General features: G+C 33.5%; 1 protein-coding gene across 1 annotated transcript; it reads left to right on the top strand.

Annotated features, from left to right (window-relative positions):
* Positions 1-576: 576 nt before the first annotated feature.
* LOC125817244 (terpene synthase 16) lies at positions 577-5,061 on the top strand. The gene is made up of 7 exons (XM_049496788.1): positions 577-693; positions 777-1,044; positions 3,120-3,495; positions 3,634-3,852; positions 3,950-4,088; positions 4,171-4,419; positions 4,765-5,061. Exons 1-7 carry the CDS (start codon positions 577-579, stop codon positions 5,059-5,061), a joined length of 1,665 nt encoding a protein of 554 aa, XP_049352745.1.
* Positions 5,062-21,162: the final 16,101 nt, after the last annotated feature.

Genomic DNA, 21,162 nt, shown 5'->3' with positions numbered 1-21,162 from the left:
GCAAATTTAACCAAAGTTGGGATATTTTTCAAACTCTTATTTTTTTTTTTACTTCATAAAGTACTACTTTATGTTAAAATGTTTACTACACCCGTTCCTTATGCAATTCATTTAAATTGATTCATCCAATAAAGTGGGGCATTAAAATTTTGTTTCAATAGCTTCAAGTGTTTTTGTACTTAATAAAATAAAAGAATTGAAAAGGAACAAAGAAAGTACAATATATTAAACAAGTGGAGTACTACTAATTTTTTCTTCTTACAAAGTTAGTATGGATAGTCGATATGTTTAAAATTACATATATAGAGAAAAATATACAGGGGATAGTAATCCTAATTAATTAGTAGTAGTAGAGATAATCCTAAACTACTCACAGTAAATAGTAAGTTAATGAAACCTTTGCCTCCATGGTTTTTGTGTTACACGGATTCAAATTATGTCAATACGTAGTTTTTTTTAATCTATATATGTAGTATAATTTTCTCTAATACAAACTTTTTGACCTAACTCATGTTTGTTCAAAATTTGGTTGATATATTTCCTTTACCAAACAGTTTTTGTAACTCCCTCTAAAAAATGGAGTTGTGCACACAAACCATTCCAACGGATCATGAGGTTAAAATTACACGTCGCGTTGGCAGTCATCATCCTACTGTCTGGGGAGACCATTTTTTTGCCTATGCTAATCTTCCGGTAAATAAATAAAATATTTTTTATATCGTCAATATACAGAACAAATTCATATGACCATGAGTAACATATTAATTCTCAAATAGGGAGCCAATGAGGGGGAAGAGAAGCAACATGCAGACCTAAAAGAAGAAGTGAGAAAGATGCTAGTGATGGCTCCTTCAAATTCTTTGGAAAAACTTGAACTCGTCAACACAATCCAATGTCTTGGTGTAGCTTATCATTTTGAACGTGAGATTGAGGAAGCATTGAGTTACATTTGCACTCATTATGAAGAATATTTGATTGGTGACCTTCATGCTATTGCTCTATGCTTCCGATTACTTAGGCAACAAGGTTATTATGTCTCATGTGGTAAGTATCATTCAATATATAAATGGATGAAAAAAATTAATTCATGAAAATATGATCTATCTAATCTGTCAAAAGTATTTATGAAAAAGGGCCTAAAATATCCTTGAACTATTGGAAATGTACAAAACTATCATAAATCCACCTATTGACTCCCAAATACCCCTGACATCCACCTATTAGCTTCCAAATACTTTGTCATCCACCTTTGAGTCCAATATTGGCCACTTTTATAGCAGATTATTTAAATAATTTTTTAAAAATATGAAGTGGCCATCTATTGGTAACAATTTAATTACTAAAATTAATTTGAGAATGTTGAAAGTGGAAGTGAAATGTTGAGAATGAAGGGTGTATTTGTTTGTCGGTGGGGTGTAATTTGGGGCGGGTATATTTAATTTGGGTCGGGTGTAGCTAATTTGGGCCGGATATAATTAGTAATGGGTGAATTTATAAATTAATTTAAGTAATTAAATTGTATCCAATAGATGATCGTCACATATTTTTTTAAAAATTATTTAAATTCTTTAAATGATAATCCGTTATAAAATAGGTTAATATTGGATCTAAAGATGGATGTCAGGGGTATTTGTGAGTCAATAGATATATGACTAAGGTGGGGATAGGGTATTTGGGAGCCAATAGGTGGATGGAGGGTAGTTTTGTACAATTTCCAATAGTTCAAGGGTATTTTAGACCCTTTTCCGAAATATTTATTCTTTACTCTTTAAGAAATCTTATAATCCAAAAATAATGTATGTAATAAAGATAATATGTATGTATATCTACTAGCTCATGATCGAGACATGCAACCATTGAAAATAATAAGAAGTAAGGGAGTGCTTGGTAGGAAGGAATTACAATTGTTCTCATGTTTGGTTGGTTTAAATATTTTGGAAAATATTTTCCAAATGGACTTATTTCCCTCTTATTAAAGGAAAATGACTACCCTACATAAAATATGCAAAACATTTTTCAAAACTCTCTTTCAACCTCACCACTTGATCTGATCCAACCCGAGACCTAGGATCAAACCTCAACCTCGAGCACGCCTTTTGAATTTTGATCCCTACTTGATATTTTACCTTGACTTGAGACACAACTCTCAGGTCAAAGTTGAAAATAATTTAGGGTCAGGGTTGAATCCTGGGTTGGAGTTGGGAGTTGGGACCCCGAGTCAGAATCAAGAGTTGAGTTTCAAATTAGGGTCAGGATCGAGAGTCAGGTTCCATATCAAGCTCAAATCTAGGGTATCAAGTAAGAATTAGGTCATGAGTCACATCTTAGGTTAGAGTCAGGCTCGAAAGTCAGGTTCTGGCTTAGGAGTTAGGTCTTAAGTCAAGGTCAAAAGTAAGCTACCAAGTTAGGATTCAGGTCTCAAGTCATGAGTTTGGTTTGGGGATAGGGTCTGTAGTTGGGTTATAGATCTCATTCGAGATTCAGGTCACGAATCAAAGTCATGAGTCCCGAGTCTAGGGTCAAGGTTAAAAGTTGGGTCCAAAGTCAAGGTTGGGAGTGGGGTCCTAGGTCAAGGTCTGGACCTAGATTAGAGGTCGGGAGTTAGGTCAGAGTCGTATTCCGAGTTGAGTCCCATGTTAGGTTGGGAGTCAAATTCCGAGGTCGGGAGTTGGATGCTTGTTAGGGTTCAAAATCGAGTCTCGGGACCCGACTCCCAATTTCCACCACAAACCTAATTCTTGACCTTGACCTTGAGTTGAGACCCAACCCTAACTATCCATTCTTGACCCCTGACCTCGACCCAGGATCCAACTACCTACTCATATCTCGACCCAAGATCCAACCTCGACTCAAAGCTTAACCTGATCCTGACCCACACTCGAGGTCTGCGTCCGTGTTAAAGGGTGGGGATCGTGATACCAAACTCACCCTAAATGTCATATTTAAATAAGATGTAAAGCTTTAAAACCATCAAAAGTTCCAAATGAAATTGTGAAAGTAGTCAAACATGTATCATTTACGTAGAATACGCCATACATTGATCACCGAAACTTGTATGCTTATTGATCGATCCAGAATGTCTTCTTTCACTTGTTCATAATATATATTTTTTGAACCAGATGCTTATAAGAAGTTCATTGACGATCAAGGAAATTTCAAGAAAGAATTGGTTAATGACGTGCATGGAATGTTGAGCTTGTATGAGGCAGCACAATTCAGAGTACACGGCGAAGAAATTCTAGATGAAGCACTAAATTTCACCAACACTCAATTGAAACTAATTTTGCCTAAATTGAGTAATTTCCCACTTGCACAACAAGTCGCTAACGCACTCAAGTTTCCAATTAGAGATGGTGTTGTGAGGGTAGAAGCAAGGAAATACATATCATTTTACCAACAAAATCAAAATCACAATCAAGTCTTACTAAACTTTGCCAAATTAGACTTCAATATCTTGCAAAGATTGCATAAAAAAGAGCTATCTGATATCACAAGGTAACTAGTCATTCACCTTAATCTTTGGTCAATGTTGAAAAACTTACTTAATGAGTCTTTATATTATGTTCCAACTTCAAATTTGAGTATATATATATATATGACGCGCCTACTAAAGAAATGCGGAATTTTTCATAGGTGGTGGAAAGAATTGAAAATAGTGAAGACATTACCTTATGTAAGAGATAGATTGGCAGAGGCTTACTTCTGGAGTTTAGGCATCAACTTTGAACCTCAGTATAGCATTGTGAGGAAAATATTAACAAAAAACATATACATGCTTACTCTTATTGATGACACATATGATATTTATGGGACACTAGATGAACTTATTCTATTCACAGAGGCAATTGAAAGGTAATAATTCTTTTTGTTATGTTGTAAATATATATTGATAGTTTACAACATTTTTTTTTATAATTGCTCTTTTATATATATATATATATATATGTAGGTGGAATATTGATGCTTCCGAACAATTACCATCAAATATGAAGATTATTTACTGTGGTCTTCTAGATGTTTACGATGAAATTGAGAAAGACTTGGCAGATGAAAACAAGTCATTTCTAGTCAACTATTCCATAATAGAGGTAGGTACTTATAAATAAATTAGCAAATAATTAACATATACTTAAATTGATTAACAACTATTATATTATTTTATTTTTCTAGATGAAAAAGGTGGTGAGGGGTTACTTTCAAGAGGCAAAATGGTATTATGGTAAGACAGTACCAAAAATGGAACAATACATGAAGAATGGAATTTCAACAAGTGCTTACGCACAAATAGTAGCTACTTCATGGTTAAGCATGAGAAATGTAGCAACTAAAGATGCATTTGATTGGATAGCAAATGAACCTCCAATACTTGTTGCTTCTTCTCTCATTGGAAGATTAATCAATGATCTTGCATCACATGAGGTATACATATATAATTTTTTAAATTTATTTACACTAATAATTATTTTATATTATCAGTATATGTTAACTTGTTACATTATATCGAATATCACACATATTTCACTAATAGACCCTTTATCTTACTAGACACTATAATTTTAATCGATGCCTACTTAGTAAACACCATATGCATACAGAATCAATTGTATAAATTTCCTTTTTAAATTATTTTTCAATTTTTTTCTTTTCAACAAAGAAAAAATATCCATATCTTCTTCTTTCAGAATACCCTCACTTGCTAGTTGCTATCATTTTCTAATTTTGTATCCCTATCTTTGTATCTAATTTGTTTTTTATTCATATTAGGAAGAACAAAAACGAGGAGATGCACCTTCTGGTGTTGAATGCTATATGAATGAATATGGTGTTACAAAGGAGGAAGCACACATAAAAATAAGAGATATAATAGAAAATTGTTGGAAGGATTTAAATGAAGAACACTTCAAAGTGAATGGGGCTATTATACCAAGGGTTTTGCTCATGTGTCTAATTAATCTGATGAGAGTAGTTGAGTTCATATATAAAGATGAAGATGCTTATACTTTTTCCAAAAATAACTTGAAAGATGTCATTTATAGGATACTTATTGATCCTATTATATAGACTGATGATACTTTCTCAAATAATTATGTATTAATTAAGTAATGTTTGGGGTTTGAACCATTTCTTTGGAAATTAAGAAGTTACTTTTTGTATCCTTATCTTCTACTCAGGCCGAATTATACAAATTGATACATCTTGTAGAAATGGAATGTCAAATTTTAGTTTTTTTTTAAAAAAAAAAAAGTTTGAATAATAGAATTTGATTGTTGAATTTAATAACTTGATATTAATTCTTAACATTCAGAGGCCAACGATGTTAAGAAAACAAAACATTCCTACTGATAAGACTTGTACTCCCAACAAACAGCTGCCTCCAAAAACTCAAATCTAACTCAAAAAGAAGTCTTACTTATGTTAAACGATTGACATTTTTTTCCAGCTTATTATTTTTACTTTTTTTTTAGTTATTTCAATTTAGTGCTTCTTATTTTCTAGCTAGACTTAGTCAACTTTAGTTACTTAACTTTCTGAAGTTAGTGGCCCTTTTATGGTTGTTAGTGGCACATGTTTTTATTCAGTTTGTCATCCACTTTGTAAGTGGCTACTAGATAGGAAATAGCTAGCTAGTTTTTTTCCTTGTATAAATTTAATATTTCTGCAAATTAAAGAATAATTGGAATTTCATAAGTTCACTCTATTTTTTATTGGCTAAATGGTCTTTTGGACCCTTATACATGCATGAGTTTGTATTGTAGACACTTCTACTTAATCATTTGTCAATTGAACCCTTAAACTCAATACAACTCAGAATTATAATCCCTTTTTGACAGTTGATCAAGCTTATGTGGCAACTTAATTATTGAGTTGGAACAAATGTGTGATTTCACGCATAAAAAGAGCGTAAACATAGAATTTTTAGACTAAAAATTAATTAAAAGAAAAAGAAAAAAAAAAAAAAAAAAAAGACAAGAAAAAATTAAAAATAATTTTCTTTAACTTCTTCTTCTTTTCCCAGCCCTCCCCATTTCTATTTTCCTTTTGACCTTCACCCTCCCCGTTCTTCCCCAGTTAATCCTCCATTTCTCTCACTTTCTCCCCTTTTCCACTCCTCCCCGATTTCTTTTCCTCTTTCTTTTTTTCCTCCGAATTATAAATGGAATGGTCAAGATATGAGAACGATAATGAGGAATGAAAAAAATCATAAAATACACAAATATTGTAGTTTTAAATCTACAATTACTTGTAGATATATAATTAAAGTGCTAAATATTTTTTATTTGTCTTTCTTTTCATTTTTATGGGATAAGGTGACCAAGATCCAGTAGCTTTGGATAGTGAAGAGTAATTATTGAATGTCTTTGTGAAATTAGATAGAGTGTTGTATAAATTTGTGTAAATATATTAGGGCATATTGAAGTATTTTAATGATGCTTGTTGGCATCAATGGAGAAAAGAGATTTATAATGGTTGGACAAGGAACAAAGATGGAAGAATGGAGTGAAAAAGAAAAAAAAATTAAAATAATTAATAATAAGTGATGCGTTTGTCATACACAATCTGATGTGGATGATGATGTGTTACTTTTATTGGGCGCTTGAAGTTCACCCAAAGCCAAAGGTGTTAAAACGATAAGTTTTGTTGAGTTTAAGAGTTTAGTAGACAAATGATTAAGTAGAAAGGTCCAGAATACAAACTCATACAAGTATAAGAATTCACCAGAATCTTTTGCCTTTTTTATTCTTCAATTCAGTTTTTAGAGTGTTTCTGTTTTAACAACTTAGAGTTCAATTTCATATATAGTTACAAAATTTGTCCACTAATATATAATTTAGAGTTCAATTACTAAACAAGAAATCTTTCTTTTCTTTCTAGCCGAGGGTATATCAGAAACGACCTCTCTACCCCACAAAGGTAGGGGAGGCCTGCCTATATCGTACCCTCCCCAGACCCTACTTGTGGGATTTCAAATAATTCAAATATATAAAAATATGAGCGCGTGCACACAACCACATAACATAGATTTAATCAGATAGAAAACTCCTCAAGAAGAGAAATGGTGTGCAAAAACAAGATTCACAAATATAATAATGTTCAACAGCTTAGTGATCTATATGTAGCCTGGAGTCTACCATAACAGTTTTACCGAAAATATGTTAGATAGAAATGTCTGTCTTTTGTAGGTACACAATCAATCGACTCGTGAACTAGGAAAACTGTAGACATTTCACTTCCTCCTCAAGTCTTTGCAACAATCTAAATCCAAGGTCGGATCTTGCTTTTGCAGCAATTTCAAATATTTGAACCACTGGGGAAAATATTTGATAAGTCAAAATCAAAAAAATAAAATAATGGATAAACTTGACCAAGAAATACATGCCTAAGTATTATTATAAAAGAAAAGTAACATACAACCATTCAAAAGAAGTAGATTTAAAATTTAACAAAAGAAAGGTACTTCGTTAGTAAATGTTGATTGGTATAAGAGAGATGTAACCATGTGAGATCGAAAGTAGCAAACAAAATATGCAATGCTATTATTCTCTTACAGAAAGTCGACTGTAAACATAAATGTTATTTTTGTTTAGCTACCGGGCCAATAGTGGATAATTCTTCAATTCTTGTGGAATACCCTCAATTCTTCCTCAAAATTAAAAAAAAAAACTAATTGACATCCTCCGTCATCAAACACTAAAGACAGCTCTTTTTGTTTGTGTTGGACGATAACAGAGATATTTTAAAGCTTTCGAACTTATTCATTACGAGAGTCCAGATTCGAGGCCGACAACTCCCCAGTTCACTGCCCTACAAAAGGTAAATCTAACTTCGTTCTATTTATGACTCTTGTTAAAATATTTTGTTTTAGAGATCATGCTTTAGATTTCTTTTGTATTGCAGAATATTTCTAATGTTTGTTAGTTTATTTGTACAGTGAATCTTAAGTAGCATGCCATATATATATATAAAACAAATATGTTGGACTACTCTGTTTGTTTGTTTTATCTTTGTTGGTACCTTTCTTCAAAAGATCTTTAGATTATGTGTTTGTGGAATTTTTGATCAAAGTAAGCCATTATTTAAATCAATTTACCAACCTAGTATATTTTTTTGAAATTCTACAAAAGTAGTATAAACGTATTTGGTAGTAACGTTTTACGTATTATTTTATTAAAAAATATTAATGCCAAAAAAACAAATTTCTGACAGACTAATCAAGCATAAAATATTACTGTCAAATACGTTTTATTAATTCGTTACTCACAGACACATTTTAAGGCTAAAACGTTATCAACAACAACGACTCTTTAGAATCCAATTGTGCCCACCTTTTAATGCTAAAACGTTACCGATTGTATTGACAATTTTTACCCCATTGATTACTGCATGCCACGATACACCTTATTGTTAAATTATCTCTTGTAGTATTTAGCAAGAACTTATTCCTCTTTCCAAGACTTCCTTTCTTATTAGATTTTTAATTTTTATCTAGTCAAAATTAAGGATTAACATGACCAAGTTCTATATTTTCCATCATCAGCCTTAGCTTGCCTTTGAAAACCTGTAGGTCTAAATGACTTCAAGTATTTGCTCATATAGTCTTTTCGCCTTTTTTATCAAGTGCTATTTTTTTCCGTTTCTTTCTGCAATTTACAGGTAAAAATAGTAAGTTATTCCTATGTTATTATTCAGCTCTTTTTTTTGCTACAAATTACTCTATTCGTAAAGTAAGTTGGCTTTTGAGACTTAAACTATTCTTGTGTTATTGAAGAGTCGTTACTGTCAGTAACGTTTGTTCCTTAAAACGTGTTTTTGAGTAACGAATTAATAAAACGTATTTGACAGTAACCTTTTTGTCTATTTATTCTATCAGATATTTGTCTTTTTGCCATAGATTTTTTTTGAATAAAATAATACCTAAAACATTACTGTCAAATACGTTTATTCTAGTTTTGTAAAATTTCAAAAAACATACTATATTGATGAATTGGTTTAAATAATGACTTACTTTCTATCAAAAGTTTTGTGTGTTCTCTGATAGAAATATGTAGTAGAAACCATGCTATCTAGCTATTTTATACATTGCATATTAATAAAATATGTAAACAGAGATGAGAAAACATTTCTTTTTAAGTGGTTAGGCATAAAAGCTCTTCTTCTATTCACTCTGTTTAGTATAGCATATTCCAATTAATACTTGTTTAAATCTGACTTCAAGAATGTTACTTCAAATGTTTAGGAAATCATTTTTGGAATTTTTTTGTTTTATTTGGATTTATTGAATATCTTATAGCTGTTTGTCATTTTAAAAAATTGTTTATGAAAAGGAAAACAAATTATTTATGGTTTGTTATGTTTTTTTTTTTGTTTTTTTAAATTAGTTTATGATCTTATGTCTATTTAAACACATTATGTTGTGGACAGTTCTGTGTTAGGGGGATGTGCTTTATTTTTAATTGTTAGTAGCAAATATGGCGTGCTCCCAGAACTCTGTCTATTTAACTTATTTATATTCATATCCTTGGAAATTAAGTCAGTCTTTCTAATATTTTATATTCTTTTCTTTGTTTGGCATGAACACCAGAGCAGAAGAGTTTCACTTTGGGACTCAACATCTTTGCTTACGGAGTTTGCATATCATTTACCGCGACCTATATGTTCGGAATCCATGTGTCATCCACGATCTTACTGTGTCTAAGCAGAACATAGTTACTCCTTCATGAGGGTAGACAATGGCTTCTCTTGTTTATGCTCCTATTCTTGCTTGCACATATTTTCTCTTATGATTAACTTTATAACTATATTTTTGTGCAATTGCTTGTTAATACATGTGTTATTTATTCATAGCCATGCTTCATTTATTGGCTTGCTTTGTCTAATACTCCCTCCATCCCTATTTAATTTTCCATTTTAGAAATGACACACAGATTAAGGCAACAATGATTAGCATAGTGAAGTTACAATTTTACCCTTATAGTACAATTTACAATTCTAAAATAAATTCACTCAAAGATAACTAATCAATATTGGAAGTTCATAAGTTTATTTACTTTATTTATGACAACTTTATTTAAATTAGGGTATAATAGGAAAAAATTTGTTGTCCTTTTTTTATTTGTCAAAATGGACAACTAAATAGGGATAACTAAAAGAGGAAATATGGACAACTAAATAGGGACGGAGGGAGTAATAGACAACTTAGTTGGGATATTTTTTAGATATAAAGGGAGGATTTGAATAAGAAATTTTATAAGCTCTCTGTAAGTTTTCTCCACAACTTTGAAGTTCAGTCAGTTTGGCTTTAAAAAAAAAGGGTTTATTCTTGCAAAACAACTCCTTTTCTTAAAACAAGAAGCACGTTAGCTTTCAAAACCTCACTTCAAATTTATTTTCACAAGTCAGATTTCATGTGAAACAATTTTCCAAAATTGATTATTGTTTACTTAGCATTTCAACATTTTTTTTACTCTTTCACACTTAGCCTATTTTATTAACTAAGTTCGGCCGGTTAACCATTTTTAATGGATTTTAAAGGATGCCTAACCCTTTCCCTTTAGATTAGTTGAACCTTACCTAGAATCTCATGTTTAGTAGACCTTAAAATGAAATTTAACTTTAGACAATAACTTTAATCGATTTAGATGCCCTAATTCATCGTAATAATTAGATGGCGACTTCTTGACTTAATTAATTAATTTAGGAATCACCAAAAAGTTGTACACTATTTTGACCCGGTTAAAATGGGGTATAACACTTGCTTCATTTTTTTAACACCCATTTTCGCATTTATAAGCCCTTCTTTAAGAATCGCCCAGTTTCTCAATTTTTCGCGAGTATAATGCCCATGAATCTGGTGCCCGGAGCACCCAAATTGTTTTTGCTCAATAAACTTTGTTAGGACCTTCATAATGAGTTGGGGAACCTTCCTATATACTCACACCATTTTTTAACGTCCATTTTCGCATTTACAAGCCCTTTTTTCAGAATCGATCAAATACTCCGATTTTCCGGGTGTATTAGTGTCACAACCCAGGGCCCCCCCCAAGATGTAATATGGAATACTAGACCCCAAGAGGCCTCATATAAGCCACTTAGCTTTCTTAGTCAATATAATATAAATCGATAAGATTTAAAACATTTGAATCATAACCAAAGTTTTATAAATTGAAGCGGAAGTCTAATACACTTGTCTCAAAAACCATCTAATACAATAGAATCATGGGACACAACCCATACAACATTGTTCAAAATTCAAATGAAAAGAACATTAGGAAGTAGTGGCCAAATCCTCGGATGAATGAGGATTCACCAATCTTCAACTCTGCCTCTACTATGGATCCTAGCCACGAGGATGAGAGTCGGGAGCGCAGGACCCTACATTTGGATAAGAAATGTAGGCAAGAGTATGTGTTAGTACAAAAATGTCCTGAATATGATAACTTGCATAAACATAACATAAGAGTTAGACAGCATAAGTCATAAAGCATAACCAATGCACATAATAGATCATTTATCATATAAGGAGTACTTCTTGAAGTAACCTCAATTCATACTTCTTGAAGTAACCTCAATTCATACTTAGTCAAGAAATGGGTAATCCGCCACTAGTCTTACTCATCATGGAAGGCAAGCTTAACCAACAATCCAAGCTCATCACCTATCATAACATATCCTAGCTTATCTTTTAAAGACATGGGGAATCATCTCATGGCTTACTATAAATGAACATGGGTAATCGCCTCTTGTCCTTCTTACTTTGGATTATGGGTAGTCGCCTTTTGTCCCTCTTACTATAAGATCATGGGTAATCGCCTCTTGTCCAACATACTTTAGGATTATGAGTAGGCGCCTCTTGTCCTTTCATCATGTGACATGGGTACTCGCCTCTTTTCGTTTACTTAGGATCATGGGTGTTCGCCTCTAGTCCGACTCTAAGGAATATGGGTAATCACCTCATATTCTTCTCATTAGAGGTCATGTGTAATCAATCAGCTCTAGCCTCATCTCATTTTTCATAGGTTCTAAGCTTATATACATTTTAGGTGAGAAATCATCTCAACCTAGAATCATTCAATGTGAGAAAGCCTTTCACATTCATATATAATAAAATCATGTGGGAATATCCCTTCCACAACAATCACATCAATAGTCAACAATTGATAACATATGCTTCAATGTCAGAGCAATTCATATCATAATTATCACATGTGCTTCAATCTCAAAGCAATACATATCACATCTTATTTATCTTATAAGAATGCACATAAATCCATAAATTCTCCTTTCATAAAGTAAAACCCATTTACATCAATTTCATCTTAGAAACATGGGTTAAGCACGGGTATATGGGAATTCATCATAAAAGAACGTAATCCTCTCAATTCATGCATAATAAATCATAATTCAATCAATTGAATCAATATTCATAAAGACCCACAACTTAGAAAAAAAACTAACTAAAATTGGGGAATTTCTATTTCAATTGGGAGAACTTAGGGGCTCTATGGATACCTTGCTATCAAAGCCCACAAACAATTGGAGAATGGAGACTTTGCCTTGAGCCCTAGATTCAACCCTTCTTCTTCTTCTTCTTCAAGTTTCTAGAGAGAGAAATATTTTGGAGAGGAAGAACCCTATTTCTTTTTCGTGAATTGAAGAGAATGAGTTGAATTTGGGGTTAAAATCACTTACATAAGGGGGTCTTAGGCATAGGCAAAATGACATAGTATTGGGCTAGACTAATTAGTAAAAGACCAAGCTTCTCCTAAAAATTAACTGACAGCCATGACTTACGACCCTGACTGACAGACTAGAAACCCAACATACATGCAACTTCATCTAAATGCACACAACTAATGAGGAACTTCGACTCCAAGCTTAGAACATATTCAACGCATCATAAGGAAGATAGGAACTAGACCTAACAACCCAATATGCATGCATTTATAAGATTACATATATCCGATGAGGAAATACAATCTCCAAGGTAAAAGCATGTTCAATTATAATATCATGAAGTCTATATGACTCATACTCAAATACACATAAACATGTATAAATCAATCAATTGACTCGTTTTCTTAAAACTTAAACTTTTTATGAATCATGCATAGTAAGGAAATCATGGGAACATTTAAGACACATGACACCAAACAAAGAGTAAACCATGAGGAACTCATTACCCTTAAACTTTTCATGAATCATGCATAGTAAGGAAATCATGGAAACATTTAAGACACATGACACCAAACAAAGAGTAAACCATGAGGAACTCATTACCTTAAGCTAGAGTAAGGGTAGAAAGAAAGAGATGAGGATATCGGGACATCATATCGGCCTCGGCCTCCCAAGTAGCCCCTCAACTAACTGATTTCTCCACAACACTTTCACGGAAGTAACTTCTTTATTTCTCAACTTCTTAACTTGCCGGTCTAGAATCTAAATCGGGATTTCGTCATAAGAAAGATTCTCATCAACTCCCAAACCTTCTGGGGAACTATGGATGTCATATCTCCAACATACTTTTTCAACAAGGAGACATGGAAAACATGATGCACCAATTCCAACTCATTAGGCTATGCAAGCTCATAAGCAACTTTACCAACACGCCTCCAAATCTGCTATGGACCTACATAACAAGGACGAAACTTTCCTTTCTTCCTGAATCTCATCACACCCTTCATGGGTGAGATTTTCAAGTAGACCCAATCGTTAATATCAAACTCTAGGTCTCTTCTTCTAACATCGGCATAAGACTTTTGTCGACTTTGGGTTGTTCTTAACCTTTTTCTAATAAGTCAGACTTTCTCCATAGCCTCATGAACTAACTCGGGTCCTATCAATGTAAATTTACCCACCTCAAAACAGCCTATAAGATATCTACACCTCCTACCATAAAGAGCCTCAAATGGAGCCAACCACACTGTGCTTCTTAATCTTCCACGATACCAAATTACCTCATACTAAAACATAATATCCGGATGTCGAACGTCTACCAAAGGGTAATCATGCCTAATCAACATCTATATATCCAGTGATATGCTCATGACCTTGATCCTCAAAGAGTAGTCCTTTACCGGGAGTTGACGTTATATATCACACAATACGAACAACTGCTTCCCAATGACTATCACAAGGGGAAGTCATAAACTGACTTACAACACTCACATGACAAGAGATGTCAGGTCTAGTCACTGTGAGATAATTCAACTTTCCAATGAGCCATCTATACCTTTCAGGATTACTAAGTGGCTCCCCCCTGTCCTGGAAGGAGTTTAACATTCTGATCCTTAAAAGTGTCATTAGTTCTACATCCCATCATTCATCTATCCTCAAGAATGTCTAAGGTATACTTGCATTGAGAAATAACAATACATGATCTAGACTGAGCATTGAGCAATCTCAATATCTAGAAAATGTTGCAATTTGCTAAGGTTTTTAGTCTGGAAGTGCTTAAAGAGATGTTGCTTCAAATTGGTGATAACATCTTGATCATTACCAATGATAACAATATCAGCAACGTAAATAACCAAATAGATACACTGATTTGGTGCAGAATATCGATAAAACACTGAGTGATCAGCTTCACTACGAGTTATGCCAAATTGCTGAATTACTATGTTGAACTTCCCAAACCAAGCTCGAGGAGACTGTTTCAGACCATAGAGTGACCTACGCAATTGACACACAAGGCTACTAGACTCTATCTGAGCAACAAAACCAGGTGGATATAGACTTTTTCCTCAAGATCACTATACAAAAAAACATTTTTAATGTCTAACTAATGAAGAGGGCAACGACGAACGATAGTCATAGATAGCAAAATATAGATTGATGTTATTTTAGTCACACGAGCAAAAATGTCACTATAATCTAGCCCAAATATCTGAGTAAACCCTTTGGCAACAAAGCGAGCCTTAAGCTGATCAACTTAACCATCTGGACCAATTTTGACTACATAAACCCAACAACAACCAATAGTAGCTTTACCTGCAGAAAGGGAGACAAGATCCCAAGTACCACTCTTATGCAAAGCAGACATCTCATCAACCATAGTCTGCCTCCATCTAGAATGAGAAAGTGCTTCACTAGTAGTCTTAGGAATGTAAATAAAGGACAAACTCGATACAAATGCATAATGGGGTGATGATAGACGATGATAACGCAAGAAGGTATAATGTGTGTTAGTATTTTGAGTGGATCTTATATCCTTTTGAAGTGCAAGGGATTAGCTAGGATGAGGCAAGTCCGCAGTAGGAGCAGGGTCTGATGCATGTCATGAATAATCTTGGACTAAGGCTGGATGCAGACGTCGATGATAAGTTAGGAGCGGTGGCACTACAATTGGATGTAGAAGTAACCGTAGATTCCTCAAAAGTTGGTACATGTAAAACATGAGGTATGAGTAAGACCATAGACACATCAGAATGATCAGAAGATGTATAGTAAGGTTGAGAATCAAAGAATGTAACATCAGTGGACATAAAGTATCGATGAAGATCATGTGAATAACAACGATACCCTTTTTGAACTCAAGAGTACTAAGAAAGATACATTTTAGGGCACGAGGCTAATTTATCTTCCCCTGGGCTAAGTTATGAACAAATCATGTGCTCCCAAAGACACGAGCGGGAAAAAATAGAGAGGTGATAGAGGAAACAATATAAAATATGGAACCTGATTTTGAATAGAAGATGAGGGCATTTTATTATTAAATAATAAGACGTAAGAATTACATCTTCTCAAAAACACAGCGGAACATGTGATTCAAGGAGATGGGTACGAGAAGTCTCAATAAGATGCCTATTTTTTCCTTTCTGCTACACTGTTCTGTTGAGGGGTGTATGGATAAGTAGTATGGTGAATAATGCCTTGGTGAGTCATGAACTTATGAAATTGGGAGGATAAGTATTCGAAGGCATTATCATTACAAAAAGTACGAATAGAAACACCAAACTGATTTTGTATTTCAGCAAAGAAACTTTTGAATATAGAAAATAACTCAGAATGATCTTTCATTAAGAAAATCCAAGTACATATTGAATAATCATCAATGAAACTAAAAAAATAATGAAATCCTAAGGTAGAACTGACTCTACTAGGACCCAAAATATCAGAATGAACTAATGAAAAAATGGACTCTGAACGACTCTCAGTACTACGTGAAAATGTAGCATGAGTGTGTTTCCCAAGTTAACACGCCTCACAATCTAATATGGATAAATTAGACAACCTAGGAACCATCTTTTGAAGTTTGGATAGACTCGGATGTCCCAAACGTTTGTGAATTAGATCTTAGGAATCTATAACGGAGCATGTTATTAAGGAGTTTGAAGAGGTAAGATAGTAAAGACCTTGTGATTCATGTCCTGTTCCAATCATCTATCTGATACTGTGGTCCTGCATGAGAAAAAAATCATCAAAATATATTATGTTACAATGTAGGGTATTCCTCGAATGACTAACATATGCTAGATTAAAAGGAGAACCAGGGATATAAAGAATATAGTCTAGGGTGACAAAAGATATGGGTTTGGCTTTTCCAACCCCTTTTGGTTTTGTTTTGATCCCATTGGCTAAAGTAATAGCAGAAAGAGATTGTGAATAAATAATATCAGACAAAAGTGATTTATTACCAGTGATATGATCAGAAGCCCCTAAGTCCATGACCCTTTCTTAAAGTTATACTCCCTCCGTCCCATTTTATGTGACAACCTTTGACCGGACACAAAGTTTAAGAAATAAATGAAGACTTTGAAATGTTACCAAATTGCCCCTTCAAAAAATAATCATATTAAAAAGTAGACTCACTTTTCTCTCTCCTCATAAATGTATTGGAGTACTATCTTTAAGATTAAGTGGGACCAACAAGAGTAAAATATGAATTGTACCTTTAAATACATACCATATAAGGAAATGTGACATTCTTTTTGGAACTGACCAAAAAGAAAATGATGCCACGTAAAATGGGACGGAGGGAGTAAGAAAATAGCAAAGCATGAGGGGAAAGAGGCGACTGGAGACTTTTCCCTTGCCTGAAGAGTTTTAGTGAGTATTTATAGACAAGAAATTGTAAGATAACAACTTGTTTGAGCGGGAATTTTGGATTTGAATTTTAAATCATGGTCAAATAGAGTTGTTGTGAATATCAGATTTATCAGACTATTAATTCTAAGAAATCAATTCTTGAAAAGGAAGATCTTGACTAGCACCTACTATTTTCTAAATATAAAAATAGTATGGAAATAAAAAACAAATTTGCTAGAGGGGGTGTTTGGTTATTACACAGAAATGGCAAGATAATTTTTACTCTGGCATAAAGAAGTTTGATTTTTCTGTCAAAAGTGGAAAGGAGAAGAAGATAATGCAGTGTGTTTGTTTGTATGTAGGTATTAGGGTAAAGTCTTATCTTTGTATTTGGAAAATGATATGGGCTGATGATAAGATAGAATCAAGGGTAAATTACATAAATCTCATAGTTTTAATATGAAATTACAATCTATTCGTAATAAGTTTCAAATTACATTAATTCCTTAAAAATTAAAAAAACCGGATACAATAATTGAAGCTCGGATACATTAATATGTAGCTCGGATACATTAAATATTGTCTCGAATATATTAAAAACTAGCTCGAATACATTAAATACTAGCTCGAATACATTAATATATAGCTTGGATATATTAAATACTGGCTCAGATACATTAATATGCAGCTCGAATACATTAAAGAAATAAGGAATTTTTAAAAAATTTAAAAGTAATAGGGAATAATGAAAATAAGTGAAACAAAAAGGTGTGTATTTCTGTAATTTGCGCTAGAATATCAATAGAGATTGGATGGGCTAAGATGATTTGAGCTTTTGGGCTCATTGTTTTAAGCTTGTAAATGGGCTTGAAATGGACAAATTTTCATGGCCTATTCCCTCCTTGAAATTAATTCATTTGAGCTTCTACTTTAGTAATCAATATAATATATTATATAAAGTATTAGTAAGTAAGAAACTTGAAATAAAGTAACGGCATACTATTTTAAACAAGATGACATTAAAGAAATAATAGTAAAGTTGATAATAAAAAGTACAATTTTGAAATAGTGGTAATGATAGTAAAAATATGATAATCATAAAAAATAATAAAAGTTAAAGTGATTACAATAACAATAGAGATAAATGGAAAGTAATAGCGAATTATAAAGTATTCGACTTATTAGCAATTTAGAAGCTCAACGGAATAAGTTAGAAGAAATGAGGGACAAATTTTGGTGTCAACAGTGAGTATACGTGAAGGTTCCCCAACTCATTGTGGAGGTCCTCATAAATTTTTCTGAGAAAAAAATGTTAGGTTCTTCGGGCGCCAGATCCATGGGCTAATACACACGAAAAACCAAGGAATTTGGGCGATTCTTAAAAAAAGGCTTGTAAATGCGAAAATTGATGTTAAATAAATGGTGTAAGTATACGTGAAGGTTCCCCAACTCATTACGGAGGTCATCATAAAGTTTTTTGAGAAAAAAAATTAGGTTCTCCTCGCCAGATCCATGGGCTAGTACACACGAAAAATCAAGGAATTTGGAAAATTCTTAAAAGAGGCTTGTAAATGCGAAATGGGCATTAAAACATTGTGTGAGTATACATGAAAGTTCCACAAATCATTACTGAATTTCTTGTAGAGTTTTTGAGAAAAAAAAATTTGGGTGCTCTAGGCTCCAGATCTATGGAAAAGGATTTGGGCGATTGTTAAAAAAAGAATTGTAAATGTGGAAATGGGCTTTAAAAAACTTATATGAGTATACGTGAAGGTTGTCCAACTGATTACGGAGGTCCTCATAAATTTTTTTCAGAAAAAAAAATTTTGGTGCTCCGGCGCTAGATCCATGGGCTAATACACATGAAAAATTAGAGAATTTGGCGATTCCTAAAAAAGGATTATAAACGCGGAAATGGTCATTAAAATGGTGTGAGTATACGTGAAGGTTCCCCAACTAATTACAGAGGTCCTCTTAAAGTTTTTTGATAAAAAAATTATGGGTGCTCTGGGCGCCAGATTCATGTGCTAATACACACGAAATTTTTTGAATTTGGACAATTCTTAAAATAGAGCTTGTAAATGCGAAAATGGCATAAAAATGGTGTGAGTATGCGTGAAGGTTCCCAACTCTTTACGGAGGTCCTCATAAAGTTTTTTGAGAAAACGATTTTCGGTACTACAGGCATCATATCCATTGGTTATAGGAAAAATTGAGGAATTTGGGGAATTTTTAAAAAAGGGTGTATAACACGGAAATGGGCGTTAAAAAATGGTGTGAGTATACATGAAGGTTCCCACACTCATTACAGAGGTCTTCATAAGTTTTTTGAGAAAAAATATTTTGGTGCTCCGGGAGCCAAATCAATGGGTTGATGCACACGAAAAATCGGGAAATTTGGACGATTCCTAGAAAAGGGCTTGTAACTGCGGAAATGGGCGTTAAAAAAATGGTGTGAGTATACATGAAGGTTCAACAACTCATTACGAAGGTCGTCATAAAGTTTTTTGAGAAAACAAATTGGGTGCTCTGGGTCCCAGATGCATGGGATAATACAAACAAAAAAATTGGAGAATTTGGTGATTCTTAAAAAATGGCTTGTAAATGCGGAAATGGACGTTAAAAATGGTGTGAATATATGTGAAGGTTCCCTAACTCATTACGGAGGTCCTCATAAAGTCTTGGGAAAAACATTTTGGGTGCTCCGGGCAACAGATCCATTGACTAATACACACGAAAAATTGAAGAATTTGAGCGATTCTTAAAAAAGGGTTTATAAATAAGGAAATGGGCGTTAAAAAAAATGGTGTGAGTATACGTAAAAGTTGTGTGCTCCGAATGCTAAATCCATGAGCTAATACACACGAAAATCAGGGAATTTGGACAATTCTTAAAATTGGTCTTGTAAATGCTGAAATGGACATGAAAAAAATGATGCGAGTATACGTGAAGGTTCCCCAACTCATTAAAAAGGTCCTCATAAAGGATTTTCATAAAAAAATATTGTGTGCTCCGAGCGCCAGATCCATAGGCTAATACACATAAAATATTATGGAATTTGGTTGATTATTAAAAAAGGAGTTGTAAATGCGAAAAAGGGCGTTAAAAATAGTGTGAGTATACGTGAAGGTTCCCAAACATATTACAAAGGTCTTCATAAAGTTTTTTGGAAAAAATATTTTGAGTGCTCCAGGTACCAGATCCATAAGCATTAACACACAAAAAATCAGGAAATTTGGGCGATTCCTAAAGAAGGGCTTGTAAATGGGAAAATGGGCGTTAAAAATGGTGTGAGTATATATGAAGGTTCCCCAACTCATTACGGAGGTCCTCATAAATATTTTTGAAAAAAGAATTTAGGTACTCTGGGCGCCAGCTCCATGGGCAAATACACACAAAAAATTGAGAAATTTGGGCGATTTTTCAAAAAGGGCTTGTAAATGCGGAAATAAGCGTTAAAAAAACTGTGTGAGTATAGGTGAAGGTTCACCAACTCATTATGAAGGTCCTCATAAAGTTTTTTGAGAAAGCAATTTTGGGTGCTCCGGGCTCCAGATTCATGGGCTAATACACATGAAAAATCGGAGAATTAGGGGGATTCTTAAAATAGGGCTCGCAAATGAAGAAATTGGGGGTTAAAAATAGTGTAAGTATACGTGAAGGTTCCCCAACTCATTACGGAGGTCCTCATAGAGATTTTTGGAAAAAAAAATTGGGTTCTCCGAGCGTCCGCTTCATGGGCTAATACACACAAAAAAATGGGGAATTTAGGCGATTCTTCCAAAATGACTTGTAAATGCGGAGTGTTCAAAAAATGGTGTGAGTATACGTGAAGGTTCGTCAACTCATTACGGAGGTCCTCATATAGATTTTTGAGAAAACAATTTATAGTGTTTTGGGCGCCAGATCTATGGGCTAACACAACGAAAAATCAGAGAATTTGGGAGATTCTTAAAAAAAGGATTGCAAATGCGAAAATGGGCGTTAATAAATTGTGTAAGTACATGTGAAGGTTTCCCAACTCATTATGGGGATCCTCATAAAGTTTTTTGAGAAAAAAATTTAGGTGCTCCAATCGCCAGATTCATGGACTAATACACACAAAAAATCAGAGAATTTGGGCAATTCTTAAAAAAATGG

The sequence above is a fragment of the Solanum verrucosum genome, unplaced genomic scaffold (genome assembly GCF_900185275.1).
Source record: "Solanum verrucosum unplaced genomic scaffold, falcon-dt-bn FXZP01000259.1, whole genome shotgun sequence".
Lineage (NCBI taxonomy): Eukaryota > Viridiplantae > Streptophyta > Magnoliopsida > Solanales > Solanaceae > Solanum > Solanum verrucosum.
The sequence above is the reverse complement of the archived record's forward strand: the minus strand, read 5'-3'. Positions and strand labels throughout refer to the sequence as shown.